This window comes from Neodiprion pinetum, chromosome 5 (genome assembly GCF_021155775.2).
Source record: "Neodiprion pinetum isolate iyNeoPine1 chromosome 5, iyNeoPine1.2, whole genome shotgun sequence".
NCBI lineage: Eukaryota > Metazoa > Arthropoda > Insecta > Hymenoptera > Diprionidae > Neodiprion > Neodiprion pinetum.
This window is the reverse complement of record NC_060236.1, coordinates 8,521,864-8,542,933: the sequence shown is the minus strand read 5'-3', so window position 1 is coordinate 8,542,933 and position 21,070 is coordinate 8,521,864. Positions and strand designations below refer to the sequence as shown.

Genomic DNA, 21,070 nt, shown 5'->3' with positions numbered 1-21,070 from the left:
ACCGAAAATTTTCAACCGCAACTCGACCCGTAGCTGGAATAAACTACGGAAGAGATGAAAGTTTTAGGGAATTTTAGTTTCATATTCTGGGAAATAAAAGTTCTCAGTAGAGACACCCTGTAGCGGTTTTTTCACCGTTCCTATGAGTAATTGTGATATAATTGGTTACATATTATTATTATACCTACCAATCCTGACTGCTGTATTATTTATTTTGTGAAGACAATTTTTCAACAACCAATTGACCCAGTTATACCGTATTTTACGATCATGTTCAAGCTTCAGGGCGAAGGAAAATAAAGATAAGATTACCTTGTGACAGTGATGCCAACCTGGCGGTGAGAAGTTACCAAAAAAATGGTTATTCCTTTTTTTAATTTTGACAGTCCTTGCTTTGATCCAACCGAATTGAAGATGAAATTTAAAAAGTTGTAATTTGTTTATTGATCTAATTTTTTTATATTTTTTCTGTTCCAGGTGAGTTTCTATTGAGAATCAACAGAACTTCCGGATGAAGAGTAAGTCTTTGCCGTCGTAAAGTAGAAACTGCCGCACATAATGCCAAGCGTGGGTAAATTTGATGTCTATAACATTATGAAATTAACGAAAATCATGAAAAACTGCAGAAAATTGATTGCGTGAAAATGAAGATGGAAAACGATCATATGCTGAACAAATTGTGGAACTCCATTTTCCGTCGATTATCCTAAAGTTTGGACTTCCAAATTCTCCGAGTGATTATATGTTTATTCGATTTTTCTATTGTTGCGAACTATTAATCAATCTATATTTGCAAATCCTTAGCAAGTCTAACAACTTTGTAAATTGAATCCCAATTCACAAAAATTCAGACCCAATATCGATAAACGGGCGAAACTTTAATGATTGCACATCTATGAATAAAAATGATCGACACTTCAAGGTGGTTTTTAATTATTTGGTTTCCTCATTTTTGAAACTTCAGTTGAATTACTTTATCGATTTTTTTTTCATTCGAAACAGGCAAACTCAATGATCGTCCCAGTTTGGTCAATTCAACATTTACAGTAGCCATTATATTTAATTCTTTAACTAAAATCATTTCGCATCTTTTATTTTTGCAATGCGATATTCGCATTAATACTCCCTTTGCCTATCCTTTTTTTTACGGAAATCTGTGTAAAACTTTTCACAATCCTTATTAATAGACGTTCCGTTCAACTGAACAGTTAGACAAACGGTGAGAAAAGATTTCGGAACCCCAAGTTGAGAGCCACTGTCGGACAGGAGCGCCTTTCTGTCTGACAAAGAGGTTGACTGGGCGAGCGGGTAAGACGAGAGCGTCGTCTCCGCATGGCGGGCTCTCGATCCCCCACGATCGTGTGACTCATACACGGAGAAAAATACAGAGAGGAAATAGAGAGAGCAGAGTGAGAGAGAGAGAGAGGGAGTGACGAAAGCCCGAGGGATTCCCATTCATTCATTCATAACGTAGGTCGATGGTCAGGCCGCTCGGACGGTCTGCGCCGACGCGACACCGGCGCATTCCAGACTCACAATCAGACCCAAGGCCCCCCCGCCATCGCCCCTCTGGCCCGCGCCATCTACACGATCGTTTCCTCGGCTTGCGGGGCACGACACGACCAAACACCTACTTCTCCGCACGCGATACGTCATCGGCACCCGTTGCACGTCGGGTATTCCCCCGCCGGATCGAATTTCGTTGCAGCGGCGAAGTTTGGGGGGGGGGGAGGGGGCAATCAACCTTTAACTGCCCCCATTTGCTGCCTCGTGAAGAGAATAAATTTCCAAGATACAGTTTGTAGGTTAGTTTGATTGAGCAGAAGAAAAGAAAGTTATTTGAAACAGAAAAAGTAAAGATTCTTGGGAAATTTTAATTTATTGTATCAATTTTTTTTTTCTTACCTGAAAGCTGATGCAAAATATTGTAAATATTGGCCGATTAAGCGGGTAACGATAAATAGATTAAACTCTCATATATGAAAAACGATCATTATTCTTGATACAATTTATTACCGTATTTTGTTCGGAGGGTTAGCAGAAAAATATGTTGTATTTAAATAACATTTCTTGACGATAATTCAATTAGTTACTTGATATGCTTAATTCACGTCATATCTCAGATTATTTTGAAATTTTTTAACGTATTGTACTACTCAAAATAGCGGATTGAGTTTATGCGTGTCAAATTGCAAAACTGGTATGCACGATGTTATTAAAAAAGTCTGAATTTTAAAAAGAAAATTGACCATTCACTGACAATCATTGTAATAAAACCAAAGTTAAAACTAGCAAGTAAAAAACAAAAAAAAAACGAAATAACAATTAAAGAATACCCCGCAACCACAGCGATTCGTATTATTTATCCGTCGATACGACTACCTAGTCGCAAAGCCTCGCCACTCTGACGTCTAGATGTCGCCTGGAACCTCGGAGTAACGTAACGTAAAGTAGCTCTTATCTTTCAATGCTTCTTTCTGTTTATGCTTTATTTAGACTCAAAAACAGATTGTTGTAATTTAAAATCCCGGTAAATAAGTGAATCTAGCCATTGGTATTTTTATAATTATACTATAAATTTAACATCACACATTGACAGACGGATCATTCTATGCTATATTCCACTCCAAGTAAACGAAAATGTTTTTGTTTTGTATGTAATATCACTCTTATTGTACATTTCATTATTTCCGTTAATTCATGCAAAATGAAGTGAACTTCCGGGTATCTCAACTCATGTTAAAGCTGGCCAAATCTCGGCGGCAAGTGGCCAATACGTTTGAAGGTAATATCAGAGTATCCGCCCACCGGTTGCACAGTAATATTCACTAATGCCTTCCCTTTCCGGCTACCTTGTTTTGGGTTCGAAACAAAATGCGCTTCTATACGAATTATGTGACAATGAATGACGATGCACCTGACGTGAGAGATTGAGAGTATGGAGGGTAGAGGTAAGGAGGACAATGTCATCTGAGTTTTGAAATGGAAAAGTGTTTGCTACAAAGCGGCAATTAGCGGTTCAATAAGTCACCAGACTTGTTATATACTAGCGCTGATAAACAATAAGGGTTCAACCTGAACATGGCCGTTATAGATGAAGTGAGGTATGTCAAAGGGAAGTAGTAAAATATCGAAGTAGTTGCGATGACTAGATTAGATGATAAAAGTGCCCTAAGTGCACGGTCAACTGCTAACGTAGTGAAATGAAAATATGCTCAATATAACCTAAAAACTTGCCACGAGACGTTATTGATACCCATTCTTAAATTTCAAATTTGCTAACGACAGATTTAATAAATGGAACAAATAACTTTATTTAATTGGGACTTGAAATTATCATTTCATAAGTTTTCTGAAAACAGCGCCTTCGCAAAGCGGATATCTATCTTTCTCCGTTTAATTCTATCCTGCTAAAACAATTCTTGACGCTTTCTTTTAAATATGTCCCTTTTGCTACAGCGACGCAATCTCATATGTACTCTACTTTACTGGCACTTTCTATACACGGAGATAGTCCTCCTAACCTCTACCCTCCATAATTAGGAGTCATTGTCATATAATTCGTAAAGAATCGAGTTCACATTTTGTTTCGGACCCAAAATAAAGTAGCCATGCAGAACGGGAAAGCATGAATGAATATTACTGTACATGCATCATCATTATAGGATAGAGTACGAATAAAATGGCAGTGGGAAATTCTAGAAATTCTTTTCACGATCAGACAGTGGGTATATCGTAATCGGAGATTGATTAGAATCCTGATCGGACATCACGTGGCGTCGACATCGTTATAATTACATCAGTGACGTTAAAGGCGATTATCGTCCGAAGATTAATTGGGACAGGGCGAAAAGTTTAATCAAATTCAAAATAAAAACCGAACGTCACGTAATCGCACATCTATATACCCACTGCAATGTCTATGACGGTATAAAGATGACCGGTATACTTTAGACATAAATGTGGAGCGATAAGAAACCGTGGAAGCGTAATTGTTTTATGAGTAAATAGAAGGCGATGACGATGAAATTCCTCGACGAAATCTAAACTTTATCTTTTGATGCGAATATAGCACTTGTGTACATATTATTCACATGTATACACATAATACAGGATCAGAGGGATTTTCGATTTCTTGGACTAATTCAAAGGTGTGGAATGTTTGTTGGGTGTGTTACATTTTTTTTTTTTATTTTTTTTTTTTTTTTTATTTTTATATTTTTCATCTCGGAATACCTTTTATCGATGAGACATAAACAAATAACCGTATGAAGAATTCTCGACTGACTTCCTTCGAAATCTGTGAAAATGTTTCATGATGGAAAATCATTTTATACGCGATTGAAATATTTCTTTTCCCGAACAATTACTTAGCCCTTTATATTTCCTTCTTTTCTCTACGTCAAAAATTATGACATTCGTTTCTTCGTTCGCTTGAACGCAAGCATATTGTATAATTTTCCTCATTCACGGAATCGTGTGAAAAAAAAGGCCTCTGATTAAATACGCTATACGCGGAGAATGATTCATATTGATAATAAATACGTTACATATCTAACCACACGAACACACAGGTTTGTTGAGAAAAGACTTATATAATATTATCAGTGCCTGTTATCGGTTAAATATAGTTACGTTGGAGATATAATTAATGAAGCATTCTACCCACCTACTCGTATGCTGGTAAATAATTCCAAGAATCGTGTGTAGATACATGCGGGGCAATATTTGATATAAATAAAAGATAACTAGAACTCCATGCCTAAAGTCGTGTTTAATGTCGTAAGAATTCGGAATTGGAATTTCCATATTACGGATCCTTGAACTCGATTACACATTTACTATGCACGAAAAAGAAAACTTCGCGTTGTACTTGCGCGATAAGAAATTATTCGGTGAAGATATAATAATGCACGAGTATGACATAATTATTAAGACCGGATATGACGAAACGCGGTTCTCTTGCAATGTTCCCTGTAGGAATACTTCGCATACCGAAAACCGATCCCTCCGATCCTCTCGACGTTCCCCGAACGCTGAGGTACATAATAAGGGCCCCCCTGGTACAAAAACGCGTAGACATTCCTGAATAATCGTTTAGGGACCATGGGACACTGTTCCACTAACCTGGGTAGAGAGAGAGAGAGAGACACAGAGAGAGAGAGAGAGAGAGAGAGAGAGAGAGAGAGAGAAGGAGCGAGGAAAAGATAAAAAGGGAGCGCCGGGGTACGAGCCGAAAAAGAGAAAAGGGAAACCCCGATGCGTTCACCTGAAGAATTTCTGCAGCATTCTTAAGTGACTCATACAAATCTTCTTGCGATGCTGTATGTAAGCCTTCCTTACGCACTTCACAGCGATGCCGGTCGGGCGCCGTTGAACCACAATTACATTTCACAATTGAAAAGAGTTTCAGGTTCTTTTTTTTTTTTTTTTGGTTTTGTCACTTGCATAATAACTGGACCATGAGCTACAACGGTATGCTTGATCCTGTCCAATCAATCTCTGCAGAATTAATTGTTGATCAGACGGATGTTTTGTGCCAGTTAAAAACATTGCGAAATTCAAATTTTCCCCCGTTTCCCGCGCTACGGCAGCTCCCTCTACCGTATGCTTGCTTTGAACAAACGAAAGTTACGAGCAAACCTAATCGGTTTAATTCCGGCGGAATTTGAACACTGTTTGAAGTTTTCTTTTTCGTCCTTCAGTTTTTCGAAAGTGTGAAAAACACTCGTATGTCAAAATTCGTAATTAAAAAGGTAATCTGTCTTTGCAAAGACAGTTGATTGCAATGTGAAATAACAATGATTTCGTATTGTTATTTTTCTGACTAATCCTACTAGCGTACTGTACAAAAAACTGATGTCATCGCGGACGTATTTTTGCCAGTATACCTAATAGAACTCGCAAGAGTAGGTGTAATTTTTCGTACGATTGAGCGACAATAGATTCGAAGAGCAACAAGTTCGACCTTTTATCACATCGACTCCCCTTCACGATTGTACGTATTTCGCATTCTGTTCGCATTGCTCCCGTCGATCATCGTTATGAGTCGTTGATGACAATACGATCACTGTGCTTAACGATGTTACAATAGTCAGACGGACGAAGATTGATGATTATTTGACTTCTCTCGCAGTTCGAGATCGCCGCGCGGTTTAAAATTGGCCTAGAGACAGGTTGATTTATGTGACCGTCAAACTCTGTCAGTTTTCTCTGCCAATTATGGTTTTAATTGTTTGAAATCAATTTATTGTGATCAAAACTCCTCAAATTCAATATATATATATATATATATATATTTTTTTATCCGGTTAAACTTGTTAATTACCTCCACAATGAGCAATTTTTCAACGTCCCTTTTTACCTTCGTCTCCAAAATTGTGATATTTAAAGTGTGCCGATTCGCACAAGGAGCTTATAAATTTAATAACTTGAAATCGTATCGTCAATCAAGGAAACTTGAATGACTGAAATATTCTTTGGAATAACGAGGAATTAACCTAGATAACCGAAATCGTACCGAGTCACCCGAAATCACACGATAGCGTATTGATGGAATCGACAAGCGTAGAAACAGCGATAAACGACGAATGATTTCAATTCCTTGACACTCCAATGATTTCCATCTTATCGGGTCTTTTTTTTTCATTGGCTTTCCATATTACTCAGCGTTACAGGTGATATCAAGCGATGCGTTGTGAGTTCTCGGAAATCAGGGGCGCCATTAGAAGTCAATGAAAATCAGATGATAAAATAAAAATCGATACAAGTAACTTGAAATCAATGTTGATGATTTTCAAGTGTACGAATCCTCGGGAATAAATTCGGTAACAAGTCATAAAAATTGACTCGAATTCGATTAGCCTAGACGTTTGAATTCACGCTCGAAGACGCCAAGTCATTCGAATTCATCGACTCTGGAAGGTCGTTCGTACATTCCATTATTTTTTTTCTCTGCGCCCCGCAAAAAAAAAAAAAAAAAAAAAAAAAAACTGCTATCATCGGTATCATTGTGCGTTCGTACAACCAGCTCTGCATTGTCATCGGTCGGGTAAACAGCCAAATGAAGACTCGTATGGAAGATAAGAAGAGAGACGATTGTTCGATAAGAACGTAACGCCGGGTGAATCATCTCGTCGTGTAACACTTTTCTACACCTTTTATTTCCCCCTCCTCTTCTCACTTCTCTCACGCCTCGTGCATTCCGTGGATGATTCACCTTGCTCACCTGTTAAATGCTGACAGCCCTCGTCGAGAAAACTGGATATGCAGATCTTCTCTCGAACGTGTTATTAGAATCATCGCCCGATGCCCGCCCCTCGATCACTCAATGATCGCAAGTTTCGCCGGGGTAAAAGAAAGAGAAGAAAAAAAATTGAAACAATAATTGTGATTATAGTAATTAATCGTTGCTCGTTACTCGAAGTGTAGCATCAAATTTCAGATTTCAGATTATTCGCGATCCTTTTCACGCGTTACGTACCGATTCTCATTCTCTTCGATTACGAATCCCGAATGAATTATGTACAAAATATTGAGACGCGTTATTGACTCACTTGACTTATCCTTTTATTCTCAACTTCTTGTTTGCCCCGTTATTACTTGTACAGGTTTAGTTATTGCGTGTTTTATCTGAATGTGAGTAAAAATAGAAACTGAGGTAAGAAAAAGGGAAAGAAAACAAGCAACATCCGCGAAGAGATAAATCAAGAAGTTGGTTAATTGGGGATCAGAGAATAACCGCTGACCGATTCTCCTCGTCAATTACGTATAGTCGGGTCAATTGAACGTATTATTGCTGAATGGGAAAGTTGCGACGAATGATTGAAAATGTATATCATGAACAAGCTTTCGCTGCTGAAAAGGTTATTGGAGTGAGTATTGCCTCGGGCTTTTGGCCCTTTCACCGCCTCTTCTACAATTCCTTCTTCACTCGGTAATCGCGTTCATCCGTACGTTACATGTCTATGTGCACATCATGTATTATATACATTAGGGTGGTTCTTATTTTTGTAATGTTGGAATTTCTTCGCCCTAACCCCCAAAATCCAAATAAGAACCATAAGAAAATAAGAACCGCTCTAATGTACGGATATTTAAAATCGATTCGAATCCTTGCCGGAAGTTTCTTCGCTTCCGGTACATATGGTTCAGATATTTTAGAAAGCAAAGATAGGTTTTATTTTTTCTTCACTCGCTGTATCGTAAACAAGTATCGCGGATCAATTAATTCCGCATTCCGCGTCTCGATACGTGACCAATCCTGCCATGGCAAATTTCACTCTTTCGAAGAAGTCGCCGCTTTTTTCCTCCCATTTCTTTGATTCTCTGGTCTCTTTCTCCAGGATACGCATAAAATAAAAACGGTCAAGGATATGCGAATTTGTATAATAAAAAATCAATATACGACAAAAATTTGATGAAATCCCCTCGATTAAAGGAACGTAACTTTTTTTATAACGATTTTATTATTCATACGAAGTACAGAGAATTCCGTCTTATGTAGCGTCATGTAGTTCATATTTCCCGTACATATTCTATAATTATTAATATCGAACGGGCTTACGAAGAAGGAAAAGGGGAATCGGACGTATCGAGATACACTGGTGTTGTAATTTATCGGAAAAAAGCTCGTGCGAATCTACCGCATTATATCCTGTCCGAATTTTGCCCCATTTTCTATTCGTAAGACGAGATTGATTGAAAACATTGAATATCGAAAAAGGATGTGACAAAATAAAATTTCTGTTGGCTGAATAATTATTGCTACTCGAGGTTAATCACGAATCAATTTTTCGTTCCTTTTATAACTTACAGCTGCAGAATAAGAGGCTGAAACGTCTACTTTGTATCGTAGTATAATTATTATAGATGAATATAAATTAATCTTTCACTCGTCCGCAATAATACACAAGCTTCAAATCTCGTGTCATATGCTAATTAATCCGTATCCAGACTGACGAATGAGAGGCGTGCGTGGGATCGGGTTGCATCTGAATCACACGTTCTCTATGTTTCTGACAAGGTTGTTTCGGACACATTTTATGTATCGAAACAATATACGATTATTCGCTACCGCCTGTACTGTACGAGACTTATGCTAAATACACGATATTCAACAGAAATACATTTTTTATTTTTTTATTTTTCTTTATTTCAAGAAACGAGTACACATATGCATAAATTGCACGAATTAATCATCGGTCATTATTATGTACATATCAATGATCTAAACATATACATCCTATCACTTGACAGTCTTGTTTGATGCAAAGAGATGCCTTTAAAAATCTAAAGATATTCGAGTATTTTTTGTATCGTATTCGTAAAATAGATTAACAGTTTTTTTTTTCAACAATTTTTCACAAATAATTACAATAAAGTCAACATTTTTGTTAATACGAGTAATTCCATTCTCCGGTTTTTTTATTTTATCATGATTGAGGTTGCACCTGATGTTCTCTGTTTGAAATCGAAATAAAAAAGATAATTAGAATGAAAAAAAAAATTTGTACTGAAGAAAAACAAAATGAAACAACTAAATAGAACGAAGGCGAGGCTAAGCTTGAAAATTCCTGGCAGACTGCCCGGCAATTCGGTTGCAACGGATTATAAATAGGATAACTTCTCTCTCTCTCTCTCTCTCTCTCTCTCTCTCTCTAGTTAGTGTCTTTAGGTAACCGCTGCACTGCATCAAGTGGTACATGCAAATGTCGGGTATGGACGAGGTGATTTAGAGTTAATTGTAAGCCAATCACGACCAACAAAACTCCATTCGCACCCAACTGTTACATCGTTTTATAATCACTACTGGACTCAACTGCACTGTACAACTTCATATAACATCAATCAATTTTTTAACGACTTCAAATATCATAGTGAGTATTTTTTTCTTCCTGCAATTCTGATATAAATTGCATTGAACCTTTTCATCCCCTTAACAGTCGAATTTCGGAAAGTTCTGAAATTTAATTCAAGCATTTGAATGAGGACCCAAGAGATATCGATCAATCCGCAAGAACACGTTTCAACTCTCTTTCCGTACCATTAGGAGTCGAATTTCAAAAAATTCCTCACTCAGAATTTGCGGATTACCTCATAAAAGGACGAAGTACCCCAAATTTCATGTTTCTAGGTTCAGGGCTTTGCGCTGGGAGTTGATACGACATCTCTTTCATACATACATAGAGATAACACGCATGAGATAAGTCTATGAGTATAATAAATCTGAAATTCTTACTCAGTCCTACGAATATCCCAGTTGTTTCTGAGAACGATGCTGTACCTTTTTAAAATGGCGCGCTGACGTGCGCGTGCGCAACTTGTCGTAAGCGAGTTTGAGCGAGTCGAATATTTCATTCATAACGTAACCGCGAAAACTATGATCGACGGTGGCGCGACGCCGGGCGTTTAGATTAACCTGATAAGTTCCTGGTAGCGTAATTACAAAACCGTGACGTGACCCGATTCAACGACGATTTTTACGAAATATATACCGTCACTATTTTAACCGTGCACGAATTCTTACGTCTAACTATATAACCGAACTCTGTAGGCAGAAGCTCCCGATGTCTCTCGCGACATTGAACAAAAATTTCGATTGTTAGAGTTACTAGAAAATAATATAGTAAAGAAAATTAGTAACGTTACCAATAACTGTCTTAATATTGTTGGAATTATTTTTTATCAGTATTCAACGTAGTTATAGTCGTCGATAATACATTTTCTACATTGTATTTCCAAAATTAAATCTGTTTGTTGAAATTACTCCATTTTTGCTGTTTTCAATAACGCTTTGTATTAATTTATTGTTGCTGTAAAAATGAAATTATCGCAATGTTTGAAAGAAATATTGACACAAATGAGTATAAAAACGAAAAGAATAGTAACGCATGCTAGATTTTTTGGTTATATTTATAATACTTATTTTCAGTTTTTACCCGGACCTGTAGTTTTCGGTTATGGTAGAAAATTAAAATAGTTAAGAACTCAACGCTCTACGGTAACCATCAACCAGAAATTTTTCTCTGTCATGTCACGCGTCATCTCGTAAAAAAATTTCACAATTTACCAAATACGGTGGATCCAATGTGGGCCAAAAATTTTTTTAGTCAGGTCAAACAAACTCTAGGCTTCGTTTGATAACACAAATTGTTTCATCATCGAAATTTTTATGAGTCACAAGAACATTTCTCTCTCCCCGTATTTGGTTAAGTTTTAACGAATCCTTTCACTGTGTGATAATGTTTTTACCAACTGAAAAAAAAATATATGTAATTGAAAAAATTAATTCTTTTTAATTATTGATAAAAAACTTTGCTTCTTACAATTAGGATAGTGCTGGCGATGTAATTGCACTACTTGCAAAATAAATTGTTTTTGTTCTTTAATTATTTGTCGTTAAAGTTCGATTATAAGTTTGCATTAACGCTATACCGCATATTTCCACTTCGACTTTCATGGCCCGTAAGTATACGAATTTGGATTATAAGAGATCAACTCCACGGTCTTTTTTTTAGAGAATTTAATGCCCTGCAAGAATATGCTTGGAAAATTTTTTTAATTCATACGGTTCAACAGGTATAACATTTTTAATAAAAAAAAATTTTTTTTGCCTGCAATTTAAATGGGAAATTTCAAGTGGCCAGCGACAACTTTTAAAATTGAGCTGAAAAATTTGTCCAAACGAGAGAATTTTTTTCTCGGTAAATAGGTCCCTTTAAGACCATAGATTCGATAGGTCAGTTTTTTTTTGGCTCACCCTAATATATGCATACATGCACGTGTAACGTATTTAACATCATATCGATGAGGATACGTTACAAAGTTCGCGGTTTTAACACGGCTTCAAGAGTGATTACAGAGGCTATTTATAAATGGCGCGTTATGCGTTTTTTTTTTTTTGTTTTTTTTTTTTTTGTACTTACCTCCCTCTTCTCTTCCTTGCCGATATTTAGACACACTTCATACGTATTACTTATGCGCGTACTTGGTGTATACATATATATTATACCGGCTCTCGAAACGCTCAAGATTTGAACTACCGAGAATCCTGCGTCACGAGTTACGATAACATCGTGAGTATGAGCAACGAGTACGTGATGCGATAGGCGAACGGACGCGTTTGTATTTCGTATTTCAGTCTCTGAGGCGGTTGTAATATCTTCCTAGTAGCGGAAACAGTCGGCAATGGCGGTGTTTGTATATGTGTAAAACCCCGCGGAATACGATTGATGCGGAAAAAAGTCGACAAGCATTGTAATATCTATACGAGTGTAAACGTTGTACGTACAAGAAATGTCGAAGAAAAATTTTCACCCTAAACATAATATCACGTATACATGCCGGCGATCTCGGTTTGTCTTCTGTACCGCATCAAGATTAATTGATGAAACGATGATGATGCTGATTACGATCGCGAAACTATCATCGAGGATATAAACGGGAACGGCGGGAATTTTATTCTTTTGTCATGCCGTGAGAATATTGCTACAGAGTGTTAGGGAAAATCGTTTTTCTTCTGGGATCATTATCATCGTTGGTTAACGTCGTTGAAAATATTGCAACAGTTTTCCCTATTTATTATTACACAAGACAGAGGCTTTGTATTATTTACCGAAGATACGAAAACTCAGAAAATGTATAAGTTAAATCGACGATTAACTTCGAATTTAGTGAGAGCTGAATCGTTGTGATTTTTCCAAAAAAAAAATAAATATAAATAAATAAAACTCATCCAATATTCATAAAGTTTTTTATATGACAATCAATGTACCACGCTACTGTTTGCAAATTAATTATTCGCAAAATCTATTCGTCGGATAACATTTTTTTCCTACTTTCTTCCGAGTAAACAAACATACAAAAAGCGAGATAAAGTGAGGAAAAAAGTATCGATAACATTCACAGATCTATTTTATCCCCCCCCCCCAAAACAACCAACCAACCAACCGACCAACGAAAGAATGAATTTACAACTTTTCCGAACATCTGTATCTAGGGAAATCATTTTTCTAATTCTCACCTACGATTCGGCGGGTGAAAATATTTTTGCTGGAAAATAAAAAAAAGAGATGCGAAAAGTTGGAAAAAAACAAAAAAATTGTGAACGATGCTGACGATAATTAGTATTTCGTTCGTTCTTTTTTACTTTATTTTATTTTTTTTTCTTTTTTTCACTCTATCGTTTACCGCACAGATGATGGATGGACGGTAATCCACCGTTAGAAAATAAAGAAAAATGTAAAACCGTCGTTTCCGCAGCTCAAAATAATATATATCTACACGCAAAATCCGGTTTACTCACTCACTTTATATATATATATATATATATATGTATACATACACACATACGCAACGTTAAACTTTAAAGCCCGCGCAATATAATAGCCTTTTAACGCGCACACATCCGACATGCTGATAGAGAGAGGAGATGACACCAACGGTGACATGTTACACCTCGATTCGCGATGAATCACTCGCGGATTCCCGAATTCTCCCACCCCCTCCGCGTCTAATTCCCCCACCAATCGGATAACGTCGCCGCCGCGTCGTTTAACTCGGCAAACAGCTGATTTTCGCCTACCCCACCTTACCCCGCCGCACCTTTTTGCGCGCTCATCGTCAATATCGTCAGAGAGGAATTCCGCAACTGTAGTTGAGGTCGAAACGATCAAGGAGTCAGTGCAGCGCCCGACGTGGTCGCCTACGCATCTCTCTATCTCTCTCTCTCTCTCTGCGATTATACACGTGATATTTCGAATAATCATTTGTTTATTTATTTATTTATTTATACACATATACATAAGTATTATATGCACGGTATATTTATTTGACGTTAAAAAAAAAGAAACCAAAAAAAAAAAAAAACGTCGTTTTGTTACAGTGTATAACGAGAGTTACGATAATCGTGTTACGGGATCGGTGATGATGTGATGATTTAAACAAATTCGCTGTGCAAAGTTTGATAAACGAATTGAAATTTTCGTTTATTTGTGTTTTTTTTTTCTGTTCACCGAACGAGGAAAAAAATATATTTTTTTTTCAATGATATGGTAAATCATTTCACCGATTAATAGATTTTTATTTCAATTCGCTGACTGAGAACTTATTGAGTGTCGATAACGTTCTACCAATATTTAAACAGAATTTAGACTGTTTTTAAATTTATTTATTAGATTCAGTTTTTATACTCAATCAGAGAATAATTGCGTGTGATTACTGAGTTTTTGTGTTATAATTAAGAGGAGAACAACGATCCAGCTGTAAGATTTCTTACCGTTACTGTTTGCACGGCGTTATCTCCTCGCAGAGCTTTAAATGTCACGTACATATGTATACGTGGTATGTCTGGAACAGATAAATATACTCTCGGTGTAGAGGCAATTTTTGGCGATACTGAAGAAACTCGATGACTGAGTCTTGACTGACTTAACTGAGTCACGGACGGAAGAGATTTTATCGATTGATCGAGGGTGGAATGAAAAAAAAAAACAATTTGTTTTAAAACAGCCAGAGTTTAAACAAGTAAATAAAAATACAATCCGTGCAGGGAATTAATAAACGCATGATTAAATGATAAACCATTATAAATTTGAATGCCAGAACGGCGTGGCGGATTAATTATCAACGCGTGTCGGTTTCACGGACGATCAGTGCGAACTTTTTTTGCTTGAAAACTTCAGGCTTCAAAATCACGTAATTCGGACACAATTTCTTCGTTTCCTTTTTCCTAATTGGAAAATTCTCTGAGGGTTTCTTAATTGGTGTAAGCCTGTATCTGAAGTAATTGGAGAAAAATTTTAACGCTTTTTTTTTATTCATTTTTCATCAAATTAGGTAATTGTGATTTAATTTTCAACGAGAAAATCGCAGGTGGAAAAATTTTCATCACTTTTCGGTTTCTCGTGTCTAATTTGGTTCGATTTCTTTTGCACTATCCGTCGTTTTATTCTGTAAATAATTAATGCGTTAAATGTATCATTGCCATAATTTGAAGTGTGAAGATCAATAATAAATAAAAATTAACTCTTGCTGTTCCTCGAACGATTCTTAATCACTTTTTTTTTATAGCTGCTACGACTTCCGGGCTTCGGAATAAACAGCTTCTATAATGCTTTTAATAACGATCGGTTTGATCGCACAATAATAAATTAATGAATCTCAGCTGACGGTTCGAGTCGGTATTAAACCTTTGATGTTTGAAAGTCGGTTCAACATGTATTTCATATTCTTTGATATAAACGATTTTTCGCAGTCTTGAATTACGTCAAAGGATGTTATTAATTCAATATTTATTTCACGTTGTTCACGAGGCTGGAATTTTGAAAATCGTGTCGAAGTGACCGAAAATTTGTGACTAATTTCTGTAAATGCGGAACAAGGTGGGAAAAAAAAAACGTCATCTTTTGCAGTCATTAGGAAATTCATTCTTTGCGTCTTACTAGGTTGAATGTTTTTTGTTTTTTTTCTTTTTTTTTTTTCTTCCTTCCGCTCCCCTGACCGACAAAATTTCGTATAATCTATGAAACTCGATGGAAGTTTCAGCGTTGTATTAATTACTTACCGTACAGGGCGTCACGCTAAATACTCACCAATAACACCGACGGCACGTGACTTCCGTCCGGAAACGTGCACCTCGCTTCAACTTCCTTCGAAATCACACCTACGGGAACTTAAAAACCGTCTTGCCGAGTGATAGCAGCCGATTGTAACTTGTCGTAGTGATAAATCGGTTGAAAAGATGGTTAAAAGTCTATTTTTCCGTTGTAAAAGGAAAATCGTTGTGTATTAGCTAATCCGCGAAATTGTTTATCCGTTTTGCAAACTCGTCCAGCTTTTGATACAATTTTTATTTTTTTTTTTTTTTTTTATGTACAGGGAGTCTTCTGGTAAATTAATGTAACGTAATTGAATAATTATCATATTCTTGATTCAAAATTGCGACAATTTTACATTTTTACTACGGTAAAAATCAATTTTCGATAAATTCTTCCATTATTTTTCGTATTGTTTTATCTTTCGCGATTCCAGCGTATAAAAAAATTGTTAAAATTCACCGGAAACAGTCATTCTCGCTCATTTCCTTCACACATGCAATATATATATATATACATGTATATGTACACATACGAATCTCGAGAAATTATTACTATCATGTCGCGTTATCTTTCCGAGCGGATTACACTTGTGTACAGAGATTTATACACATGCGTGTGTTTCATTTTACCCACACGCGGAACAATCTATGTATGTATGCATGCATATAGAATCGTGACGAAAAGGGCTTATAATTAAATCGTTACGTTTCAACGTCACGTTTCGCGTTCTATATCGATGAGGAAAAATTAAAAACGCTCGATTTATGATAAAACGATGACGTTAGAACTTCAATTTGCGTTACAGCTCCGTAACTTGCCGAATTCTTTATGTGTGTATTGCAATACGTGCGTAGATAAGTTTCACACATTGGCGAATCGAGTTATGTAACTCGCACAGAGAGACAGTTGAAAATATCATATACGCGATATCAGACGCGACGCCTTTACTCATATATACATACATATATATATACATACATATCTATAGATATACGAATATCTTTCACTCGGGAATTTATATTTTTAAATCTTCGAATAGCTCGTGGCTTTTTTTTTTTTTTTTGACGATTCAAACGTCGATGACAAAAATTTCGTTTCTGTACCAAGCGATAAAGCTTTTTTTTTTCTTTTTTTTCTGTTTTTGTATGCAACAATTTAAAAATCTTTTAAACGGGCAATTTCCCATTCCAAAACTGTTTCGTACGTTCAGACGATATTTTATGATCGAATATCTTTCATCCCCCAATTTAACAATCCCTTTTCAATTTGTTTTCTTTTAAGCACATTTTGATTTCGATAATTTCGCGACAGCTTTTGGGATTTCTTTCCTTATTTTTATTCGCGAATCAAGCTCGCCTGATCATCAAGCGGTTGACTATCCGCGATAAGTCGTAACGCTATCAGTGATTATAAAAGACAATATTCAACCTTGAGGAAATCGTGGGTGGGTTACACCTATATAATATACACCAGACGCCACCTCGTCAGCCTGATAACGTTTCGCATTCTGGCCAATAATTCGCGAGCCGTTCGTTGTCGCGGTTTTTCTTCCGATTATTTATCGCGAAAACAAAAACAGTTGCCATGTATTTTTTTTATCTGTTCTAGAAATATCGTCGCGTGCGTATAATAAACATACGTGTATTATTTACCAAATTAGTTTATTTAAACCATTTTGTTGATAATTCTTCACAGGTTGAGTTTCTCCATTTAAATATGTCAAGTTCTCAATTCGCGTTGTTATATGTTTACGTATATTACGTGTGACAGTGATTAAAAACAAAGACTGAGTGCAAGAAAAATTCAGAGGTAAAAAAAAAAAAAAAAAAAAACAAACAAAAACAAACTTGAAGAAAGTTGAAGTTTAGAAAATTTCCGAAGACGGAGAGAGGAAATTGTTGTTTTAAAAATTGTGACGAACAGGATACATGAATGAGTGTCGATCGGGGATTAAACATGCTGCATACTAGTGGATATCAGTATCGTAGCAGCATGTACAAAGGCAGAGGTGCATTTCTCAAATCGGTAAGAAGAAAAGTACGTAACTTTGAAGATTCACTTTTTATTTAATAATTTTTTATCACATTCATTAATTTTAGTTTTCCTCAGACGTATCGTTGAAAAACTCTGTTTAAACGTGTCATCGAAACAAATGTGTCGCTTGATGTTTGTACAAATGAAATTATTCTTACTTGAGTATAGTTATAAAATCTGGTAATAATCAAGTACGTGCGTATTTGTAGAAAAAAAATTTAAATTCGCTTTTAAATTATTACACCACAAAGTGAAACTCGATCGTACGATATTCGTGAACAATCATTAATCGATAATCTAGTGAAATTCAGGGACGAAAAGAATTTTGTTGAAAGTTGCGTAAAATTTGGCAAAAATTGCGCAAGTCTCGCAATATTACATGTAACTAATTATAACTTGACAATAAGAGGAAGACTCGAGTTTTGTGGTCGAGTGAGGCGGAGGTATAATGCTCACGCCCCTTTTTATATTTGCAACAGCACGCATAAGGATTTTAACGTGGGTAGATACGAACGATCCGGTTTTCCCTTTCTCATTTTATCCTTGCTTGCATCTTTTTCTTCCGCATATTATTACATTATCATACGTGGATATTATATCGCGTGCGTTTATATTACTTTGACTTTTGTTTCAACACAATTTACATTCGTAACGTGCTGCAATAAATAATTAACAACCTTATTTAATTTCCTTACAACGCAATTTCGTACATGAGATGCATACCGATCTTAATATTTGTTTTATATGTACAATGCGAATTGAATATTGTTTTTTTTTTTTTTATTTCTTTTCTTTCGTTCGTTCTTTGAGTACAAAATTTGCTTGACTAATAATTCTGCAAAACAAAAAAATGTCTCGTTCTTACAAACATATCAATTTAGAATGCCGGAAAGTTTTCGCAGTAAATTAGCAGGCAATGTTAAACCAATAACTATGGCAATATTAGTTTAGCAACGTAATGACCGGGATATTATAAATACGTTAAATTAAATAGGACAAGTAGTAAATTTTATCAATGTATTTTTTTTTTTTTGTAAATGCTGGTTTATAGTTACACTGACACGTGTACATGAAATTTGTATCGGGACCTTTTTTCGCTATTCGTTATTGTTATTCTGAAGAAGCTGGCATAGGCTGTAGAAAATGGTAAACACAAATTGATTTTGAATCACAAACCGATAATCGATCAAATCTACGCAGAGATATGTATCGTGTTATACATAAGAAGGATTCGTGGAGGTTTCAACGTGTACGCTCAAAGTTCAATCTGCGTTTTATAAGCCAGATAGGAATCGCTTCGATCCGCGTAGTAAAACCCGTCAAGCAACTACACAGCCGTGTAAATTTGAACGTTTATTTGCGCAACCTGAGTTATTTTAGACTCCGCAGATTATGCAGATACCCGCGCAAACACCGGAAATGATTTTCAGAGGCGCAAAATGCTTGATGATAAACCAGAAAATGAAAATTTCAGCTCTGCCATTTTGAGAAAAATTTATCATGTCATCGAGGTTTAAAATTGAGGAGAAACATCCTGGCAATTAAAAAAAAAAAAAACAAAAAAGCGTACCGTAATACATATTGTACATAATTAAACTCATAAATCACACAATATTTTTCGACAAAGATAGATCATATCTGCACGATCCAAGAGTCATATTCGGCTACATTGCAGTTTTATTTTTCACTGCAATAAAGAAATTCTGAACAATTTTACGAACTCGGAGCTTATTCTTTCGAATTTCGGAGATAAATCAAACCGAAGTTGTAATCAGTCATTTCTACAATGAGTTTCTTTTTTTTTTTTTTTCAATAAATTTACACGAGGTTGCGAAAAATATTCGTCGTTGTTTAATACGATCACAAATTGAGAACCCTCCTCTCCAATTGCAAGTTCATTCATCTATCTTATCGAATGGCAAAAACAAGTACTGTTATACCGACAGAGTCGCTCATGCGATCAGCAGTGACGTAGTAACTGGAATGCATCCGAGTCGTCATGTGACCGCAATTACGTCTATAATACTCTATACTCATATATTACGAGCCGTATTGTATACCGATCGATCGCTCGATCGAAATCGCAATTTTAACGCATCCCGAAAGTTTTTAGGATTTCAAAGAACCGATTTAAAAGCGATTTAAAACTATCAGGCTAGGTTATGTTGTAACCGGAGTTACAAATTGTTCAGGGAAGCAGGAATATAATACCGAGAAAATACGTCACCGAGTTACTACAAGCCTACAGATATCAGGAGATATGACATCACCGTTAAAGAGCGATCAGAGTACTCGGTGTCATCTCTGATCGCGTGTGCGACCTCTTTGACCGAGCGAGTCGTCGTTATCCAATTACGTCATTCCTCAATGGAACTGATCAGGTTTTGAGTAGTCCGGCTTATGTCTGTATGTGTGTGTGTGTGTCTCTTCGTACGGGACGAATGATGTATGAAATTTAATTCGCGATGACTAACCGCCACGCGGCTTCGACGTGTATACGTCACCGTTGAATTATCATGCGCAACCGCGCGGTTTGTTTATAAATACCGGTTGCATCGTATCTTGTCCGTTATCTCACATTTTCGAAAGAATTAATTACATGCGAGAAAATAACCGTGAAAATCGACTTCTCGGTCAGGTTAATTAAATTACGTGATCTAACTATTTCGACGAATTACGTCATTCCTGACATCGGTATTCGAGGAATCGTATTTATCGTTTTTTAGTCTTTTATTCTACCGGATCCAAGCCAAATTGGGTGATTGCGAATACGAAGAAATTCGAATTATCGAGCCTAATCAAATCGCCTGAATCGTGACGCCATCGATGTTGTAAATATCGCGTCATTATCGGATTTCTGACGGTGCTGATTAAATAGACCCTTCACAAATAATATATAGTGTATTAGATATTGTATCTATTATCACTCACTCTTTTGCATTAATAAAAAAATCTAAAACGTATACATATACCTATATATATAAATCTTTGAAAATAGTTTGATTTTTCACAGTCATCGTTCGTCCGATTCATCAACTTTTTCTGAACCAAAGACGCGGGAAATTTGAAACTCCGTTGCCTGTAAAAGGGACGGACGAACCGTAGTTCGACAACTTTAGCATTCTTGAACCATCAATCAATTCCATGAACTATGCAATAAGTGTGCTGACCTTCAATTATGATTCGAAAACGTGACGCCGCGCGGCGCTCGCGTCGTCGTTACGATATCAGTGACGTCATGCGTGCCAGCGTTACATGCCAAGCTTGGAAATGTATATACTACGTTTTACTTCGTTGCGTCCGCGTGTATATAGACGTATAATACAATATAGATACACCTATGTGTACAATAGCTCGAGTTAACTTATGACGAGTGTGCGAACACATGTGGCGTACTACGGTGGGCTTATACAGTTGTCGTGGGTGTCATTCATGCA

General features: G+C 36.4%; 1 protein-coding gene across 11 annotated transcripts in view; it reads left to right on the top strand.

The window, feature by feature from the left end:
• Positions 1 to 21,070, top strand: part of Sarm (sterile alpha and armadillo motif) — a 184,499-nt gene that overhangs the window by 134,861 nt on the left and 28,568 nt on the right. The window contains exon 1 of one of the 11 annotated variants that reach the window (XM_069136799.1): positions 503 to 518. The exons of 8 other annotated variants lie outside the window; for them this stretch is intronic. Coding sequence is in view for 2 of the 3 variants with exons in the window: in XM_046629749.2 (XP_046485705.1) it covers positions 17,532 to 17,636 (105 nt within the window). In the remaining variant the exon portion in view is untranslated. Of the gene's footprint in view, positions 1 to 502; positions 519 to 17,314; positions 17,637 to 21,070 lie in introns of those variants that run through there. 2 more of the 11 variants (XM_046629754.2, XM_046629749.2) reach the window with 2 other exon arrangements.